The following is a 21,728-nucleotide window of genomic DNA, read 5'->3' on the forward strand; positions in this document are numbered from 1 at the left end:
TTGACACTCTGCACTGTGATTAGACCACAGGGAGATCAATACTGCAGACGTCCCAGTCAGTCACAGACATACAGATAATCACATGTTGTGGTGTTTCTGCTGAGGCCATGATGGTCACATGTTGTGGTGTTTCTGCTGAGGCCATGATGGTCACATGTTGTGGTGCTTCTGCTGAGGCCATGTCTGTACGTGTGTTTATCCTCTCCTGGGGGGACAAAGGAACACTCCCCCAAGGACCAGCCGCCCTCTCTATCCCTTCATCCCTTTCCTCCTCCTCTCATCCTTCTCTCCTCCTTTCAGCTATCCTAGCCCGGGAGAGGGTGGGGCCGGGCGGGTTGGACACGGTAAGGGATGGAGGGATGGAGAGAGATGCAGAAGGGGAGGAGAAGGAGAAAGGGAGGAGGGCATGGAGGATTGCATTTGTAGCTGTCATTTCTGTCCCTTCCTGCATCAGCGTCCCTCTATCCATGCTGCCGTCTATCCCTCCCTTTTTACCTCCACCCTTTCTACCTCTCTCCATCCTCTCTCTCTCTCTCTCTCCCTCCCTCTTTTCTTTGTCCAGCTTCACACATCACTGCAGAACGACAACACCCCTCCCCCACCCTTCTCTTCCTTTTTATCTCCAGGGTATAACATTGTACGTGTGTGTGTGTAGGTGTGGGCGTGCATGCATGTGTGTGTAGGTGTGGGCGTGCATGCATTTGACTGTGCTTGGCTTTGTGTTAATACAGCAGAAAACATTTGTGAGATAAAAAGAGGAGGAATAAGAAAGAAAGAGAGATTGCGCCTGTGTTTGTGTGTGACAGATATTATTCCATATTTGTACATGTGATGTGGTTCCCTCTGTGCTGGAGGAAAGGTCACCTTCACTGAATTATTTCTGGCAAATTTATAGAAATGTTTTTTGGGAGTGGAGTAGTCAGTTCCTCAGCACAGTTAATAATCACATCAGTCCTGCTCATAGTACTACTCTCAAAGTCCTGCCTCCTGGAAGAGATACCAGCACAGCCCTGTGTCCTGGAGGAGATGCCAGCACAGCCCTGTGTCCTGGAGGAGAGACCAGCACAGCCCTGCCTCCTGGAGGAGAGACCAGCACAGCCCTGTGTCCTGGAGGAGAGACCAGCACAGCCCTGCCTCCTGGAGGAGAGACCAGCACAGCCCTGTGTCCTGGAGGAGAGACCAGTGGCTGGTATTACTAAGAGAGATTTGTTTTGTTAAAAATGGAGGAAATGAGAAAGAGGAGCAGGAGAAGGAAGAGGAAAGAAGAGTAGAGAGGGGCAAAAGGAAGGGGAGGAGGAAGAGAAAGACACAGATTCTGTGTCAGGACTGACAGGGCTGTTTTGATAATTTGCGAGGTACGAGGAGGGACATCACCTGGGACGAGTGTTACGGCTGGGAAGTCTGGAAGCAGTAAAAACCACAGAAGAAAAACTGACTTCAGAGGCTGGAGGCATGTCCCCCCCCTTCTCCTGGCTGCTCCCTTTGAGCTGCTAAAAGGCATGCGGTGTGAGAGGCCAAAAGACAGCTGCACCCCCCTCTTTGGGAAAACTAGGGTCCCCTTTTCCCAGCTTGTTGGGGTGGGAGTGGGGGGGTTTCGAGGAGGGTGGTGCAGGGGCCTAGGGGGGTGCTGGGCCTCAGTAGAGGTGGCCCAGTCAAGGATTGAGTTTCACAGGTTTATATGGCTAGTCTACCCTCCTGCTTGTGTGTGTGTTTGTATGTGTGCATGTGTGTGCCGACATGTCTGTGAACACAGCTCCCTGTGAGGACTGATTTACAACCAGTACAGATAATGAAGAAAGCAGTGCTGGACAAACATAAACCACACACACACACACACACACACACACACGTACACACACAAGAAACAAACACATACCCAAAAGGATCCAGAAGCAAAGAGTGGCAAAGTAAAAGGGAAAAAAATGAGATCAAGGAGTACAGCTAGGTGGCCTGGTGTGATGTGAGTAGGCAGCAGTAGAAGTGGCTGTTTGGTCAAACACAGCCAGAAAGGAAGTAGCAAAGAGAAACACAGTTGAGGCCAGGGTTAAGGTCACATTTTTACTTGACATCTGCCTCTCCTTTCCACCCTCTCTTCTTTGCACTCTCTCATTCCGTCCCAGCTCCCCCCCCCCCCCCCCCCCAACACACACACGGCAGTGATCAAAGGGCTGGCTCAACATCTCATTGATTCAGAACCTTGAGCACCCTGTTCAATACTCCTAAAACGACCTGCAGGGTAGGGCATAAGATGTCATGATGTGATTGTTCTATGGTTCTTTGTGACAGATGCGGTGAGCTGAATGGTGGCACAATCAAGTTGCCTGAAACATGCAGTTGCATAAAAGACCAAATAACCCACCCTCTCACACACACCCCAGGCACACATACAGACACATACAGACACACATCCTCACATAGATACAGGCAAACTCACACATATACACACAAACTGTACACATACAAACTCACTCTCTCTTTCTCTCTCTCACACACTTGCATAATTAAAACACAGAGTCATCCTTAATTACTAGATCTAGTTTATTATCATTGTTGTTGTCTTTTTTCTGTAATCAGTGTAGCACAATGAACCCTAAAACAATACAAACCACTAAAAACAGTGTTTATTCTTTCTACAGACAGGTTTGGCCCGACATTTGTTACTGGATGTATGTATATGTAGAGATGGACCCTCTCATCACTACGGAGGTCCTACACTACACACCACCACGTCTGAGGTCTTACACACACACCACCACATCTGAGGGGCTATATACACACGTACATACACAGATGGGATCCCTGACAAAATGATCAGAAGAAATGCTCTAAATCATTTAATACCATTTAGACCTGAATTTAATAGTGGGACACTGACAGAGGCACTGACCTCGACAGACAGACAGGCAGACAGACAGACAGGCAGACAGACAGGCATACAGACAGACAGGCATACATACAGACAGGCATACAGACTGACAGACAGGCATACAGACAGACTGACAGGCAGACAGACAGGCATACAGACATACAGACAGGCATACAGACTGACAGACAGGCAGACAGACAGGCATACAGACAGACTGACAGGCATACAGACAGACAGGCATACAGACAGACTGACAGGCAGACAGACAGGCAGACAGACTGGCAGACAGACAGGCATACAGGCAGACAGACAGGCATACAGACAGACAGGCAGGCAGACAGACTGCTGTGAGCTCAGTTTTCTGGGTTTGTGCTCTCTTCATTCTTTACACAGCCGAGCGACACTGTGTAGATTTCTATGTATATTTCTTCTTCTCTGTCCCTTTACCAAGCACCCCCCTCTAACAGAACAGCTCGACCTCCGACAAGCAGGGCACTGTATTTGGTATTTAGTTTTGGTTAGCACCTTGGTCTAACCCTGCAGCGAGTTTAAGCCTGCATAGTAGCAGTAGCAGTGGCAGCCATAGCGACAATGGAACATGGAACTCCCAGAGAGGGTGACTTATGGGTACTGTTGTTGTTATAGAGACACTGCAGAACTGGAACAAGGACAAACAGCATGTCACATGTGGGAGATGCAGCAGCCCGAGACCCCCCCACCCCCCCCCCTTCTCAGGCAGCGGCAGGACAGGCGGGTTGCTGGGATTAGAGACCTGCAGCTGTGCATATCTCAGGAGGATTTCAATAAACGTTGAGCTGAGCCTCCAGCCTGCTAGTGTCAGCACAGCTCAGACACCAACACTGGGCTATAAACGATGGAGCTCAGAGGTTAATGCATATTAAACATCCAGTCTTTAATTAGGGGGGGGGTTACAAACCCCACACAAGGCCTTGAGGCAGCACTGGACTGGACCAGGGATGGGGGTCCAGGCAACACGATATCATCTAATGACATGTTTGACACAGGATGACATGGTAGACACAGGCACACTATACTGTCCCAGCCACTCTGCCTGACAGCAACAATGACACACAGGGACAAGATGCCAGTCTGGAGCACCGACAAGCAGCCGGGGGTGCCAGCCAGTACAGGGGCCTCCCAACAACAGGCCTCTACAAGTTTAACAACTCTTTACACCACACCATCAAACACACTGATCCACAGTGAGATAGGGCCTTCTACAGCACCACAGAGATAACCACATCAGCCCGATCTGGCTACAGGTCACAGTGTTAACGTCACAAAACCCAATATAGATACCCTAACACTTCCTCAGAGTGCATGATCAGTACTCTGGCTGATCTACAACATTCTGATCTACGTTTAAATACACTGGATTCCATCAGTACAGACTGGGCTGTATAAATATAATACTGATCTCAAACATGCTATAAATTACATTTACATAAATTCACAATTTGACAAGAGTATAAATTAGTTGAGTAGTTGTTCAAACGAGCACGGTCTGGTGCATCTTAGGGAGCACGGCGGAAGGTTTAGTGGAAATAGCATCGTTTTACTAGCGAGTCTCTGTGATCGATATCACGCGAAGAGGGAGAACCCTCAGATGGAGATGGTTGCTGCTGACGGAGGGCGAGACGTCTGCGCATCACCGGAGCCCCTGCCAGGTCTGAAGCATCGAAACATGCTGTTACACGCTACATGTTACATGCATGACTGCTGAGGTGTGTGATGCGGAATCCTACACTGTGGCTGCCTGCTCCTTCCTCTAGGGTTTGGGGAGAGAGGATGATGGGGGAGGGTGGGAGGAGAGGGAAGTAGAGAGGTGGAGGGAGGGAGAGAAGTGGAGAGATAGAAGGAGGGAGTAGGGCAGCAGGCCAGGATAAGATGGTCGAAGAATGAAACCGACAGAAAGGGATGGTTAAGGGTTGGAAACCCATCTAAAATGCTGACACACATTCTGGAATAGCTCATAACCATATGAGCTATGAGTGGTTTCATCTATCTGAAAATATAATTTGGTTTTAGCAGTTAAATACATCAATCTACAACCTGATGTATTCAGCTGTGTTGGGGTCAGGGGTATTTCGGTCCCTTGGAGAGAGACAGAGAAAAGTGTCTCTTCTACAAAGGACTAAACCCACAGTAGGCGGTTACATGCATTGTAGCAAGAGAACAAAGTTGTTTGCTTTCCAGATTCCCAGTTTAATGTCTCTCTGTGGTGGTTAACAGCCCTGTGGTGTGCTGCCATCTATAACGGTCACTTCTCAACAAAGGCCTGTTTGTGTGTGTGTGTGTGTGTGTGTGTGTGGGCGTGTGTGTGTGTGTTCTACTGCTCAGCGTGTGAGAAACTCCCCAGATTAACTACAGATTATCTGTTCTGTTTATCACCCCCCACACACAACACACTCACTAGCTAGCTGGATGGGTGCAGAAGGAGCAGGAGAAGAATGACCGTGGGAAGAAAAAGGAAGAGGAGGGGGGGAGGGGGAGGAGGAGGAGGGGGAGATGAAGGAGATGAAGGCCACCATCATGTATACATGCACCAACAAAGAACAGCACATAGCAAATGTGTCCTGCAGTGGGACACACTGACACACACATACATATGCACTCGGAGATGGGATTGGCCCTGAGCGCTAAGCCTGTCGGTCCAGGGAAGCTCTACAGAGAAGGGGGCATGGGCAGAGGAAGGAGACGGGTCCTGCAGACGTCTTCCCCATCCTGAAGTCCTGTCTGATCTAGTGTACGGTGTCTGACCAGACCAGCTCTGTTACATACCTTTCAATCTCCACAAACAGGAAAAGCCTGGATTAGGTTTGTAAAAGGGAGTCAGGTGGCTGAGCGGTGAGGGAGTCGGGCTAGTAATCCGAAGGTTTCCAGTTCGATTCCCGGTCATGCCAACTGACATTGTGTACTTGGGCAAGGCACTTCACCCTACTTGCCTCGGGGGAATGTCCCTGTACTTACTGTAAGTCGCTCTGGATAAGAGCGTCTGCTAAATGACTAAATGTAAATGTAAAAGCACCAGCCATGGAAACATATGCCCCTGGCAGTTCCTACATGCACATGTAGGGGGCAGCACCACAGGCAGCTACACCACTACCAGTATTATTTGCTAACACTTCTGACTTAACATACCATAATATACAATACAGCTTTAATAAACACGACCAATATTTGCATGAGAAAATTAGAAAGTTATCCAACAAGATAGATTAACTTTGTTACAGCAAATGTATGCTTGAAATGTATGCATTTATGTGTCTGTGACTGTGTGTGTAAGTCTGTCTGTGACTGTATGCATGTGGTTGTTTATGTATGTGTGTCTGTACTGCATAACACACAGAAGGAGCTGCCAGCCTCTACAGTGACGCTGGTAATCCCCTCTCTGGAATGTTGTGTGCATCCAGACAGTACTGCAGAGTTGACACACAACAGTCTTAGTAATATACAGACAGTTAAAGAGCACCAAACACCAAACAGACCCCCCCCCCCCCAACCCACACAGCAGCATGGCCCTGTGATGGACACAGGGCTGGTCTGGGAGCAGACACACAGGGGCTTGGGGGTTGGCACCAGAGTGGAGTGTGGCCCAGCAGATGACAGTGGCACCTGAGGCTGAGCTGCAAATCCAGCTTTGTATTTACAACCAGCTACTGAAGCAGCATCTGGGTGGGGTGGGGGCAGGTCTTCACCACTAAACACACACAGTATCAAAGACACTCAAGGCTAGGAGTAAGAAAAACGAAACGTAAAAAAACCATTGTGATAAACAAATTCAAGAAAAACAATATTGTAAGAAACATTACATTCATAAACAATGACGAACTAAGCAACTAATGATGCAACACAACTGTCTTTGTAACATATACTGCACGATGGAAAAGGCCCTGATGAGATATTTTACTGTATGTGTGTGTGAATATGTAAGTGGGTTCAACCTGAGAGCAGGACATCTGGGTTGAGGTAGGTTACCGTGGAAACATGCTTCAGAGCTCTATATGTGAGTGGGACAGAGTTGGATGGAGGGAGAGAGGGAGGAAGGAAGGAGAGAGGAAGGGAGGGAAGAATGGGAGGAGAAGGACGGTGAGGGCAGTGACTGGTAGAAATCTAGCGTTCAGCAGCATCTATGGAGGTGTGTGTTAATTATAGACAGGTACTGATGCATCATTCTGGGCTCTGCTCATCAGGCCTGATCTCTGCTATGTTCTGGACCATAAGGTGGTTGACTGTCAGGCAATTACATTTGTGCTTAGTTTTCTCTTAATGCATCTTAAAACATTTCCTCTCACACACACACACATACACACACACACACACCCCCACACACATACACATGCAATAGTTTAAGTACCGGTGTGAGTTGAAGAACAAGTGTGTCCTGAACATCGTCATCAGCATTACAGTTCACAACAGTCTTAGAAATCAAGAGGCAATAACTAAACATCCAAATAAAAACTTAATAAAACTACATGTACACTATTCCTATGGTATGCAAACAAATCAAAGATCTAAGTCTAAAGTCTGCGGGGATTGTGGTGATTGGCCAGCTGAGTGGAGTGCTGTTGTTCTCGTCCAACAGCAGAGAGTTCTGACCACCCTTGGTGGCAGTCTTACGGCAGAAACATCATTATATTATGGAAAAAAACAACAACAACAACAACAACAACAATAATAATAATAATAACATGTTTTCTCTTGAGGTAGAACATTTAAGCGTTTGGAAGTGCTTTACGTTGGACTTACTCTTCTTTATTTTGAACAACTTTTTGTTTGGCGCTCTCTGTGAAGCGGGCGAGCGACGGTGACAGCTGAGGTAGGACGGCGCGCGGTCATTCATCGTTCCGAGTTCGTAACAATAACGGAACACTAAGGGACCGCCACACATTCATTCCGGCTGAGGTAGGTTTTAGTTGAGGTTCGTGGAGCCCAGTGCCTGTGTGAAGGCTGACAACTCATAAAAAAAAAAAATACACTGGTGTCACGGAAACACAAAGTCCTGAGACAGAGGACGCAGACACGCCCAATCCCTGGGAGAAGAGCCAGTCTTCAGACGGTACAGGCGGAGTCACTGGTAGGACATCCACACAGGAAGTACAAATAAGACCAGAACTCATAACCACTTAAGGAGATAGAGTGATATAAAAAAAATAAGTCCAGTGGGACGAACTGGACGTTCCAGGCCTGTGTTCTGTGTGCTGCCGGTCGCCACAAACCAGAAAGTACCAAACCAACAGAAACAGGAAGAAACACTTTCATTGGTCCGCCAAGATGTCCATCACCGTGGTCCTGGGTTGTGGACATGCCCAGGATTGGTCCTCCAATCCTGGACCTACTTACTTGACTTACCAATAATACAAATCTCTGCAAAAAAAAGTACAACTACTATGAAAGGAAACAGCTGTAGACCTGAGTGAAGGACAACAGTCTTTAGGGGCACAGGAGGGGGCAGAGCCTTCCCAAGGGAACAGGGTCTCCCTTTGAGGGCAGTCCACCCCAAGGTGTGGCCTCTCAGCATTGGCCCCCTGTTGGTGGCTGCTGGAACTGCGTCTCAGCCTCTCCCTCCAGGCAGAAGCCATCCAGCGGCAGAGATGACACCTGGGTGTCGTTCAGCACACAGGATACCAGGGAGTTGTCCAGCTGGGAACAAACACACACATACACACACACAGTTCTTTCCTCTGAAGTTCTTAGTCTCCTATTTCAATCTTGCATGTCTACCTTCTTCTCAAAGTGTTTGTTTGTGCTTCTATTTAAAACTTAATCTGTTTGTTTGTGTGTGTGTGTGTGTGTGAGTGAGTGAGTGAGTGTGTCTCTCTACTCACCATGTGTGTTTCAGGTCTCTCTCCACAGTGGGAGGGGCCTGAGAAGAGTCTCTCCAACTCATTAGTGTCCCCCCTTCTTTTATTGGCTACGCTGCCATTGCCCTCGGCAACACCCCTGGTGGCCCCGTTTAGCCCAGGTGCACCCTGGGAGGAGGAGGAGGATTCTCCCAAGTGACGCACGGTCTGGGGTGTTGCCTGCACCGTCTTACACATCACCAACCTGGGAAAACACACACACACATTGTGAGATTTTACACACACACACACACACACACACACACAGATACACAGATTGTTACATTTCCCCCACACATAGCAGCATCGTTTGGTCCACTGCCTACCTGCCGCGGTAGCTGAAGAGCAGGAAGAGGACACAGAAGATGATGCAGGTGACACCAATGTGGATGCCGATGATGATGCCAGTGGTGGAGGACTTACTCTGGTCATCCTTCACACAGTCACACGGCGTGTTCAGGACTGAAGACACACACAGCTAGTCAGTCAGAGAATGTGTGTATGTGTGTGTGGGGTGTGTGTAAGTGTTTGTGTGTGTATGGTGTGGTTGATGGGGGGGATAATGTGTGGTGTGTGTGTGTGAGTGTGAGTGCCTCCCACCTGATTTCTCCACAGCCTCCCTGAGAGATACGAAGCGCACAGTGGCATTGCCGTCTCCATGGTGATTAAACGCCAGCAGCTTGATCTCATAGACAAGTGCTGGATCTGGAGGGTGGGATGGGGGGGGGGGGTATTAAGACTGCTCTAGATGGTTATACAATATAAGGTTGATATTATACATATGATGCTGACTGTATGCTTCCTGGGCTCACCTAGATTACTGATGTTGTAGTGGGTTGCATTGCGGGGGAAGGTGATTGGTCCAGTGAAGATAGGTGTGTGAGCCCTCCTATAGAAAAGCCGGAAGCCCTGGTGAGGCCCCATCTTATTGGATGGCTCCCAGACTGCCTGAACCACACTGCTACTCACCACTCTGGTGAAGAGAGATGGCGGGGCAGGCACTGCACACACACACACACACACTTAGTTTGACTAAACCCAAAAGTTTGCCATGTGAGACCTGGTGTATATGTCATACTATAACTGGCCTGTTTAGGAAAGGAAAATTCATAATGTACCATTCATGGAATAAAGGGCCTAAATATATATATATATTTTTTTACTGATTTTGTCATAATTCCACACAAAGGTTTTTTTCTCTTCAGAATGTGCGTACGCATGGTCTGAAGCTGGCGTAGGAATGTGCGTAGTCTAAGACCAAGTTGTGTTTCATAAAGGCTGACTTGCCGTACGCACACTTTCCAAATGAGGCCCGCGGTCAGTATGTGTGTGAGCATGTTTGTGCGTGGCCTCACCCTCCCCCAGGGTGCTGTGTGTGACGGCGCTGGAGGGCTTGCTGGCTCCACGGGACGTGTAGGCTTTGACGTAGAACACATAGCTGGTGGAAGGATCCAGATCTCCCACCACCTGCTGGAGCGTTGCCTTGGAGACCGCCTCCTGGTACTCCATTTCCACTGGGTCTGGGGGAGGATAGGGGCAGGATGGGGAGGATTGCAGCAGAAGACGGGAGGATGAAAGCATGAGGGGGGGGGGGGGGGAGGGGGGGAGAGGAGGGGGGGGGAAGGTGAAAGAAAAAAGAGAGACAATAGAATTACAATATGTTTCCGTGCCAACAGGTTTATGGTTATAGCACTGGTTTAATTTCATTTTGTGTTTTTGTTATGACCATTATTGTTACGGCTCTTAAGTCAGATTTAGTCAGCCATAACCACTATCTCCCCATCCCCTAGCCTATTGGCCGGCCTGTCTCAGTAAGGTAATTAAAGCGATCCTATTGGTTGCCCTGGGGGCCTTTAATTAGCCATCTGATAGTCCTGCAAAGAGAACAGCTGGGCTGGGAACTGCCACCCGCTCTCACACACACACACACTCACACTCACAACCCCCATCCCACAAACACAACCCACACACATTCTGCAGCTTTCTCACCCAAGGCAGATAAACATTAAAATGGTATTATAAAATTTAGTCTCGTTCAATTATCAATTAAAAACTCCTTTTATGGTCGTGCAGGAAATACAGGCAGAGCGGCTCTCTTCCTGTCTGACTGCAGAAACAGGTGTCCTACTCTCCCCTCTTCCTCCTCTCCTTCCCCCTGTACCTTTCCCTTCCCCCCCCTCCTTCCCTCCTTCTCTCGCCACCTCCTCCCCACCTCTCCTCCTCTCCTCCACCTCCCCTCCTCCTCTACTTTCCTCACCTGTGGACCGGCGTATATGCAGAACGTATCCAATGATGTCCTCTGTGTTCTGGTTGGGTTCTCTCCAGGAGATCTGGATGGAGGTGGGGGACAGGGCATGAGCCTGCACCTCGCTGGGGGAGCCGGGGAGCCCGTCGGTCCACAGCACCGTCAGCCTGGCGCTAGCCTGGGTAGAGCCAGCACGGTTCTCAGCAATGCACTGGTAGATTGCCTCGTCATCCTGGCTAATTCCATTTATGGTCAACGTGCTGTGGCAGGAAGATGAGGGGAAGGTGGAGAGGAAGAAGGTAGTTGAGGGGGGGGGGGAGACAGAGGAGGAGAGGGAGGGTTAAACTTCAAAGCAGTGAGCCGGGAGAGAGCACAGTGGAAGGCAGCACTGTGAGTGTCCTCACAGTCATGCTGCCGTGACTGCAAGTGTGTGTGTCTGTGAGTGACCGTGAAAGAAAGAGTGAGACAGTGAGTGTGTGCGTGTGTGTGTTTCTTCACCGCTTCTGATGCCAATCTGCATCAGTGAAACCTGCCATCTGTCACAAAAGCACACACAGACACACACAGACTCCCTTCTCGCCCCGTTTTCCTTTTTCAGTTTGTCTTCTCAGTTCCTCTCTCTCTCTCTTCCCCTTCAATGTTCTCTCTGCCATTGTCATATGAGAAAAGGGAGAGATGGATTGATTTGATGAATCAGAGGAGAAAGGACGGAGGGATGGAAGGGCAGAGGGAGAAGGACTGGAGGGGATGGGGTAATGGAGGGAGGAAGGGGATGTTATTAGAGCTGAATACATAATGAAGCCTCTTCTTCAAATAGTCCTGCAGGGAGGACAAATCACATGCATCAGCCCCTCTGGCTGTCTGCTCCTTATTTCTCTCCTCTCTCCCTCCTCTCTCCCTCCGCTCTCCCTCCTCTCTCCCTGCTCTCTCCCTCTGCTCTCCCTCCTCTCTCCCTGCTCTCCCTCCTCTCTCCCTGCTCTCCCTCCTCTCTCCCTCCTCTCTCCCTGCTCTCTCCCTCCTCTCTCCCTGCTCTCTCCCTCCGCTCTCCCTCCTCTCTCCCTCCGCTCTCCCTCCTCTCTCCCTCCTCTCTCCCTTCTCTCTCCCTGCTCTCTCCCTCCGCTCTCCCTCCTCTCTCCCTCCGCTCTCCCTCCTCTCTCCCTCCTCTCTCCCTGCTCTCTCCCTCCTCTCTCCCTCCTCTCTCCCTCCTCTCTCCCTGCTCTCTCCCTCCTCTCTCCCTCCTCTCTCCCTCTGCTCTTTCCCTCCTCTCCTCCTCTCCCCTGTGGGTTGAGTTCTGTGTACACTAGCTTTATTCAATATCGGGTCACACACACATACACACAAGTACACAAACAGTAGCATGTAGGGTTCTGTTTGGAGAGAAAAAGTGTAAACCCACAATTGTGAACACACACACACCTCCTCATCAAAGTGTGCTGTTGGAGGGGCTGAAATTCCACACCCTCTGGTCACATTCCTGCCTGGTTCATGAGGGGCCTGTTCTGGGACAGGAGACACTGACTGGCTGGCTAGGTGGTGTGTTTGGTTGGCTCTCTGGCTGACTGAATGCTAGCAAAACCTCTGAAATCTCCACATATTGGACACATGAAAGGAGAAATAAAGTGAACTGAGAGAGGAGGAGCACAGCCAAACAGACAGACACAAGAACAGTAAAAAGGACCACCAATGCACAAAGGATTCGTAAAGAGATAGAATGAGTATGTGCGTGCTTGTGTGTGTGTGTGTGTATGGGTGTGTAAGAGAGAGAGGCAACAGAAGGTTTTGTGCAGCAGAGGAGAGGCCAGTGTTTGGGCCATCTGCCTTCTCTCAGTCAGGACAGGGCAGCTTGACAGCATCGTTTACTCATCAGTTCAAGACCACTTCACCGATTGATGGATAGCCCCGACAAGCTGTGTGTGTGTGTGTGTGTTTGAGAGAGTGAGTATGTTTGCCGGAGCACCACCATGAAAGGCTGTGGAGGCCATTCTAGTTTCACACCACTCTGAAGACGAGCGAGAGAGCAGACAAAAGGAGAGGAGGAGGAGAGGGAGGGGAGGAGCTGTCTCTGGTCTAAGGGGGATATGACTGATTGCTTCAGGGTCAGGGGTCAAGGCCAAGGCCTGGGTCCCTTCGCTGTGGAATGGGGGAAGGGGAAGGACAGAGGGAGCGGGGAAAAACAAGTAGAGGACAAAACAGAGAGCGAAAGAGTGAGAGAAAGAGTGAGAAAGCTCTACTTTAAGTAGAATAGAATTGAGTTGAATGTCCACCCAGTCAGCCCAACTCATGGGCTTCAGAGAGGCAGCAGTCCCAGTGCTCTTAGCCGGTACAGCAGGCTCGGACAGAGTTGCTAGGAGATACATGAACATGATGCTACTACAGTGGAGCTGTTTGAGGCTCCTGCTGCTGATGTCTCTGACACACACTGACCCAGGAGGAAGTGTGAATGTTGAAGTGTGTGCGAGTGTGTGTGTGTGTGTTGTAGTGCCTGTGGTTGATAATTAGCCAGCTATAGGGTCATGTTATGGCCAGGTTCACCATTAACAAACTCCCAGGAAGCAAGCGTGTGTGTGTGTGTGCGTGTGTGAGAGAGAGAGAGAGAGAGAGAGAGAGAGAGAGAGAGAGAGAGAGAGAGAGAGAGAGAGAGAGAGAGAGAGAGAGAGAGAGAGAGAGAGAGAGAGAGGAAGAGTGAGGAAGAGAGATTGTGAGAGAGTGTGTATGTGTACGCAGGGTAGATTGTGTGTGAGTAGAGGTTGAGTAAAGTGTGTGTGTCTATGTGGCCCAAAACGGGCGTGGGTATGTGAATATTAGCATGTTTAATCATATTTGTATGCATGCCATTCATTATGTGTACTGGTGAGCTAAACTTTGTGTATGTGTTTGTGTTCGTTTTCTAACATATCCTGTGAAATGTGTGTGTATGTTTGTTTGTTTGTTTGTTTGTGTGTGTGTGTGTGTGTGCGTGTGTGTGTGTGGAACAACTGGTACCCTCTCCTGTTCGATGGTCTCTGAAGGTCAACAAGAATAGAGATCCCTGGAGGGAAAATGGTGCTGCAGGAGCCTAAGCATCACACACACATATCTGCACATACCACACTCTACCACACACATACCACACTCTACCACACACATACCACACTCTACCACACACATACCACACTCTACCACACATATCACACTCTACCACACATACCACACTCTACCACACACATACCACACTCTACAACACTACCACACACATACCACACTCTACCACACACATACCACACTCTACCACACATACCACACTCTACCACACACATACCACACTCTACCACACATACCACACTCTACCACACACATACCACACTCTACCACACATATCACACTCTACCACACATACCACACTCTACCACACACATACCACACTCTACAACACTACCACACACATACCACACTCTACCACACACATAACACACTCTACCACACATACCACACTCTACCACACACATACCACACTCTACCACACATACCACACTCTACCACACACATACCACACTCTACAACACTACCACACACATACCACACTCTACCACACACATACCACACTCGACCACACTCTACCACACACATACCACACTCTACCACACACATACCACACTCGACCACACTCTACCACACACATACCACACTCTACCACACACATACCACACTCGACCACACTCTACCACACACATACCACACTCTACCAGACACATACCACACACTACCACACACATACCACTCTACCACACTCTACCACACACATACCACACTCTACCACACACCGCCTTTGTCAATTACGCCCCAAAACTATGGAACAAATTACCCATAAATATTAGGGAAGCAAATACGCTAGACATTTTTAAAAGACAGCTTAAAACCTACCTTTTTACCGAAGCATTTAAGTAATTTTATCTCAGAAGGGTTTTACTACTTTTATTAGTTATATTATTGTTTTTATAATTTGCTATTTAATTATTACTTTTATCACTTGTATTATAGTTTTTATTGATTTTATGTAAAGCACCTTGAGCTACAATTCTTGTATGAAATGTGCTATATAAATAAAGTCTTACTTACTTACATACCACACATACCACACTCTACCACACACATACCACACTCGACCACACTCTACCACACACATACCACACTCTACCACACACATACCACACTCGACCACACACATACCACACTCTACCAGACACATACCACACTCTACCACACACATACCACTCTACCACACTCTACCACACACATACCACACTCTACCACACACCGCCTTTGTCAATTACGCCCCAAAACTATGGAACAAATTACCCATAAATATTAGGGAAGCAAATACGCTAGACATTTTTAAAAGACAGCTTAAAACCTACCTTTTTACCGAAGCATTTAAGTAATTTTATCTCAGAAGGGTTTTACTACTTTTATTAGTTATATTATTGTTTTTATAATTTGCTATTTAATTATTACTTTTATCACTTGTATTATAGTTTTTATTGATTTTATGTAAAGCACCTTGAGCTACAATTCTTGTATGAAATGTGCTATATAAATAAAGTCTTACTTACTTACATACCACACATACCACACTCTACCACACACATACCACACTCTACCACACATATCACAATGTACCACACACATACCACACTCTACCAAACACATACCACACTCTACCACACACATACCACACTCTACCACACACATACCACACTACCACACACATACCACACTCCATACTCTATCTATTAAGTGTGTGTCTGCTGGATGTATTGCCATCTACAGCATACAAATTATAGCATTAGCATTATCAATAAAATAATAATATTATCCTAAGTATTAAACTAATAACATTAGCATTTCTGTGCTGTGTTTGAGAGGCAGTACTACATGACCCAGACTGGAACGTAGTAGGATTAAGCTGTTCTTTGTTACACCGCCATTAGTGTGTGTGTGTGTGTGTGTGAGTAGGATACAATGAAATTGTGGATGAGATGGACCAGTTAATGTGCTACTATAATGAATTAGAATTGTAATGCCTCTCACCCACACACACCAAATTGAAACACAGACACACACACTTATCCAACAGTATGGACACACACACACCAGTGTGACAGGATGTACTAGTCGGGTTGAAAGCATTTCCTGGTCAGACTGCTGTAGCTGAGTTTATGAGCCAATTAGCTAATGGCTGATGTGGGGAGGTGGCTCCAGTCTTAAACCAATCATAGGCCAGGAGACGTGATGCATGAACAGGTTTCCATGCATACATAGTGATGTCAGAGTACCTCCTCCACATCCCCCTCTCTCTACCTATATCTCTCTACATCCTCTGAACATACCTTTCTCTCTGCTTTCGCCTCCATCTCTCCCTCCATCTTTCTCTCTCCATATAGCTCACCTTTATACAGCCCACCTCCTTTCAACCCTGTACCTTTAATTTATCTCTCTTTAGTACCCTCTATCCCTTTCTCTTCAGACAACAATGCCTACCACAGCACAGTACTGTAGCAGAGTTCATCAGTGAATAGAATGACTAATACAGGGTCAGCAGCATACTAGCAGACTGAGTGGAAGAGAGAGAGAGAGAGAGAGAGAGAGAGAGAGAGAGAGAGAGAGAGAGAGAGAGAGAGAGAGAGAGAGAGAGAGAGAGAGAGAGAGAGAGAGAGAGAGAGAGAGAGAGAGAGAGAGAGTGAGGGATGAGGGAGTCTCCACCTCTCTGCTCCTTCCATGTACCCAACCTATCCATTGTCTTCTAAACTAGACTCACTTTATTGATTTTCCACTGCATATGAAATTGATTCACTTCATTTGAACTACTCTCTCTTTGTGGGACACACCAACACACACACACGCTGTCACATACGTATGCCAGAAAGGTTTCATGTAGGTTTTCCAACTTCCAGAAATACCCTATAAGACCCTTACACCATATACTAACACTCCATACATAGACACACAGACACACGAACACGGCCCATGTAGGCCGCAGCTGACCTATTGTTGTTCCTCAGTTTGACGTGTCCTCCAGGCTCCAGCACCTCTCCGTTCCTCAGCCAGGTGAGCTGGGGTTCAGGCTCCCCCTGGGCCTGGCACGTAAAGATGGCTGTGGTGCCCACCGGGCGCGAGATGGACTGGGGTGACTGCACAAACTCTGCTGGTGCTGGGGGCAGACAGACGGAGACAGACAGACGGAGACAGACAGACAGACAGACAGGTAGTTCAAAAGGGATCCTGGCTGGTGTGGCGTTAAACACACATGATCTCATCATCCCTGACCCTGCTGATCCCATTCATCATGGGATCAGCAAAACCCATCAGCACTAAGAGCATGTGGACACAGTGTGGAAAGAGGGATATAATTGCTGGCCCTGGCTCTTTAACTCTCATTAATTATCAGTTGGTCTCATGTCTCACATACTACCAAACGTCAATACAATGTTTCATGCTTTGATAAACTGAGTGACGTCTTTAAGTCAGGTTTGTTAATAGCATCAAACGGCATCAGCCAGCACGCTGGGAGCTCCTCCCAGTCTGCCCTTTCTCTGCTGTCTTGCTTTCTTCTTCTCTCCCTGTGCTTCTCATCTACAACTCTCCTCTCGGTCTTCTATTCCTCCTTCTCTGATGAAGATGAACTATGTTGTACAGTACAGCACATCCTACTCGCCTCCCTGCGCCTTAATACCCCCTCCCTCTCCTTCTCTCTCTCGCCTATATGCACATATACTGTATAGTTATGTATCGCTCCCTCCCTCTTCATGTCTATATATATTCCCTACTCAGCCTCTCCATCGCTCTCTCCCTGCATTTCTCTCTCTCCCTACTTCTTTCTCTGCCCCCCCCCCCGCACGCCCCCCCCCCCGCACGCCCCCCCCCCCCCCCGCACGCCCCCCCCCCCCGCCCTCACTACTGCAGTGGAAGGACCAGCCCTTTCCCTCTCCTTCTCTTCTGCTGCACAGACAAGAGTTATCTTTTGCACGTACTGCAAACTGGTTTCTTTCACATATAAATCTTCTGCATGTATCATGGAGATGCCCTTTGCTGCAGTAATGCAGACTGTACATATGAAGCACTGGACTGTTTCACTCTTTCAGTTGTCACTGATCAATAAGAGATATTAAATAATCAATAAGAGAAATGGACACATTGACTCTAATTGCCAGCTAGGGTTACCTTTCTCTGCAGGGTGATAGGTGGGTGGCTGGAAAATTCAATTAAATATTGAACAGGGGCATGATTTTATTGGCTGGGCCCAAAGGCCAGGGTTTTCTATTGGCTTGTGCTAAGTGTGGACCTCCTGATCCATTTAATCAGGAATGGGAGGGACTCTTCCTGCTTGGTGACATTCACACAAGTACCTCCCAGATTTGTCTGTTTGATTTGTACAGAGTACCCACCCTTCCTGTAGCAGCAAGCGATTCCATTGATCTCACCATACTTTCTCACCGCGAAAAAGACTCTCAGGATTACAGTTTAGTGGTTAGGGTCAAAGGTTCAGACTAAGGTCAGGGCTGCTCACCTTGGACCACCAGTCGTCCCTGGGCCGTCCTGCGGACGCGGGTGCCAGGTTTGTTGGCGGCGCACACGTACACCCCAGAGTGCTGCACCCCCACGTCACTGATCATCAGGTTCCCTGTCCCCAACACCTGGATGCCCTCTACGCCGATAGGACGACCGTCTGGGGGGGGACACAGAGACACACATATTAGCATCCGAGGCGATCAGGCTGATTTGTAAGGGGGAGCGGTGCCCTTCATTATGTGCAGAACCCAGTCTCCCTCCCTTATGTAATCAAGGGAGTCCCTACCAGCATGTTTGCATTTCATCCAGGCAATCAGCGAGGATTATCCTCTCTACAGGGTGCATGTGTGCGCATGTGTGTGTGGCGGGAGGGGTTGGGCCCAATTTGCATTTTGAACGGCTCATCTGATTAGATAAGAGCTCCGAAAAACTGATATCAGATTGCAAATTGGTAGCGGCAAAGTGGCGGTAAAGAAAAATGTGTTTGTGTCAGTTTGTGTGTTTCATCATGCATTAATAATGGGGTGTTGCTTATGTCACACATGTAACACATACACACTGTTTACTGGATTCAGTACAGAGGCAACGCATGATACACACACACACTCACATCACACACACTCACACACAGATCTGTCTCGTCTTACCAAGCCTGCTCCAGGACACAATTGGACGGGGGTAACCCGTGGCAACACATTCCAAGATGGCGGTTTGGTGAACAGTGAGAGTGAGGTTCTCTGGACCCACGAGGATCATGGGATCTTTGTAAACAGAAGACTGAGAGCCTGGTAAGAGAGAAAGAAGAACACAGAGAGAGGGAAGGACACATGAGGAACAGATGAATGGCATCTTTTCAACCTGCATGTAGATTTCAGCAAGTCCATCCTCTGGTTGTGAGTTTGTGTACCTGAGACAGTGAGGCGCGCCCCATTACTGTGTTTGACCCCCGCACTGTTGTGCGCCACGCAGCAGAACACTCCGCTGTCCCCCTGCTGGACCCCGGTGATCTGGAGCACCCCTGTGGGCAGGAGAGTGTACCTGGGGGGGCAGGAGGAAGACTGAAACTACAGCTGTGGGACTCCAAGTACAGTACAGTACATAGATACAGGTGAGGGAGTCCAGGTACAGTACAGTACATAGATACAGGTGAGGGAGTCCAGGTACAGTACAGTACATAGATACAGGTGAGGGAGTCCAGGTACAGTACAGTACATAGATACAGGTGAGGGAGTCCAGGTACAGTACAGTACATAGATACAGGTGAGGGAGTCCAGGTACAGTACAGTACATAGATACAGGTGAGGGAGTCCAGGTACAGTACAGTACATAGATACAGGTGAGGGAGTCCAGGTACAGTACAGTACATAGATACAGGTGAGGGCGTCAGTACCTCTCATCTGAGGTGTCCACTGAAAGGCCATCTTTCTCCCAGCTGATAACTGGTTCTGGCAGACCGTGGATCTGGCACTGGAACCTGGCCATGCCCACTTCCTCCGCATGCACAGACAGTGGCTGCACATGGAAGTCTGCCATTGCTGGGGGGGAGAAGGAGTGAAGAATCTTATACAGATCTTATACCGAATCAATAAAACAATAAAACACTGGCAGTGAATGAAAACCAGAAAACCAGTCCGCTGTAACATGCTAATGTTTTTACCTTGATCATTTCCAGAAACACTGATGAACAGTAACTCGGATAGTCTACCATAGCCTGGTCAAGCCCATTCAGTTCACCACAGACAGTCTGGCATAGCTAGGTTTGGGCTGGAGCAGCTAGGTTTAACAGTTGGACTAGCTAAACAGTTGGACTAGCAGGGTTAAACAGCAGGACTAGCTGAGTTAAACAGCTGGGTCTGTTTCTGAGGTAATTAAGGCTCTCAGGAGGCCAACCAGGGCTCTCCATCTGGGACTAGCTACCTACTACCTACATAAAGAGATAATGTCTCTTGCTCACACACACAAACACACACACACAACCAGCAAGCTTCTCAAGGCTCCTCCTTAACGCTGATGCTAGAATCGGTGAAGAGGAACACTGGGTACTCAGGCACAGCACGCACGCACACACACACGCACACACAGCCACACACAACCACACACACACACAGCCACACACATCTGTTTGCGGAGCCTGTTCAGTGCTGTCACACCACCAGAGCACCCAGCCACAGGAACCACAGGATGAATGGAGCAGAAGAGAAGAGGAGGACAGGAGGAGAGAGGAGGAGAGGAAGAAGAGAATAAAGGAAGAGAGGGACCAGCAGAGAGAGGAAGAGAGAACAAGAGGGAGAGCAGGAGAGAGGAAGAGAGGGAAAGGCAGAGAGAGGAAGAGAGCTGTATGTTTCTGTTCGGTCTTGTCATGGTGTCCTCTGATCAGTGAGGGTGTGTGTGTCCGCAGACCCCTCCCCCCGACAGACCCCTGCCCTCAAACCTCCTGAATAAAACATGAGAGGCCCACAGAGGCCTGCAAGCCTGCCCACGGCGCGCACACACAGTCACACGGGCAGGAGTGATCAGAGATAAATGTGAGTGTGCCAGCAGCAGACCCCTTCATTTCCTGTTTTATTATTCCTCCCCGAGTGTTCAGAAACACCACTCCTGCTCGCTGTGCCGCAGCACCCTGGGGGGGCAAATCAAGCCGATATAATTATGTGGATGGTGGAGGTAGGGAGGGAAAGCAGGGGGTAGAGAAAGGGGAGAGGAAGAAAGAAGGAGAGAAAAAAGAAAGAGGTGTGAAGGGTTGATGCAGCTGGTTTCACAGTGGCAATCACAGTGGGAGTATGATCGTAGAGGATGTGACACGAGCTGGACAGGAAATGAACCTGGTGATTTAGGTTGAAGTTGTAGTGGGTCGGAGAGGTGGTCAGTTTGCATGCACACACACGCGATCAAAGACCATTTTCAAGATACATTATATACTGTGTTAGGTCATACTTAAGACCTGACAGAGTGACTGTAAATACTATAAACAATGTTAAATGAGCCCAGCAGGAGATTATGTCACCCAGCAACGATCCCTTCGAAAGGACACAAACCAAAGATGCACGTGGAGGATGTGAGAGCAATGATGAAGACAGCGGGGGCAAGAAAGGCAGACACAGCTTCAGCAATAAGACTTTGTGACTGAGGCCGTAAAAACCAGGGACCTGAGCACCAGAGTTCCTGGCTGCATAGTAGGAGTATCTAGAGACTGAAGCATCCTCAACAT

At 48.5% G+C, this 21,728-nt stretch overlaps 1 protein-coding gene across 1 annotated transcript in view; it reads right to left on the reverse strand.

Annotated features, from left to right (window-relative positions):
- Positions 1–5,910: 5,910 nt before the first annotated feature.
- igdcc3 (immunoglobulin superfamily, DCC subclass, member 3) overlaps positions 5,911–21,728 on the reverse strand; it is a 31,873-nt gene continuing 16,055 nt past the window's right edge. The window contains exons 3-14 of the mRNA XM_062472015.1: positions 19,911–20,055; positions 19,428–19,558; positions 19,168–19,305; positions 18,519–18,677; positions 16,997–17,162; positions 10,988–11,235; positions 10,086–10,250; positions 9,543–9,731; positions 9,331–9,435; positions 9,057–9,192; positions 8,716–8,935; positions 5,911–8,530 (exon numbers count right to left, since the gene is read on the reverse strand). Of these exons, the coding sequence (XP_062327999.1) occupies positions 8,402–8,530; positions 8,716–8,935; positions 9,057–9,192; positions 9,331–9,435; positions 9,543–9,731; positions 10,086–10,250; positions 10,988–11,235; positions 16,997–17,162; positions 18,519–18,677; positions 19,168–19,305; positions 19,428–19,558; positions 19,911–20,055 (1,931 nt within the window). The 3' untranslated portion in view covers positions 5,911–8,401. The remainder of the gene's footprint in view (positions 8,531–8,715; positions 8,936–9,056; positions 9,193–9,330; positions 9,436–9,542; positions 9,732–10,085; positions 10,251–10,987; positions 11,236–16,996; positions 17,163–18,518; positions 18,678–19,167; positions 19,306–19,427; positions 19,559–19,910; positions 20,056–21,728) is intronic.

Source organism: Osmerus eperlanus, chromosome 10 (genome assembly GCF_963692335.1).
Source record: "Osmerus eperlanus chromosome 10, fOsmEpe2.1, whole genome shotgun sequence".
Lineage (NCBI taxonomy): Eukaryota > Metazoa > Chordata > Actinopteri > Osmeriformes > Osmeridae > Osmerus > Osmerus eperlanus.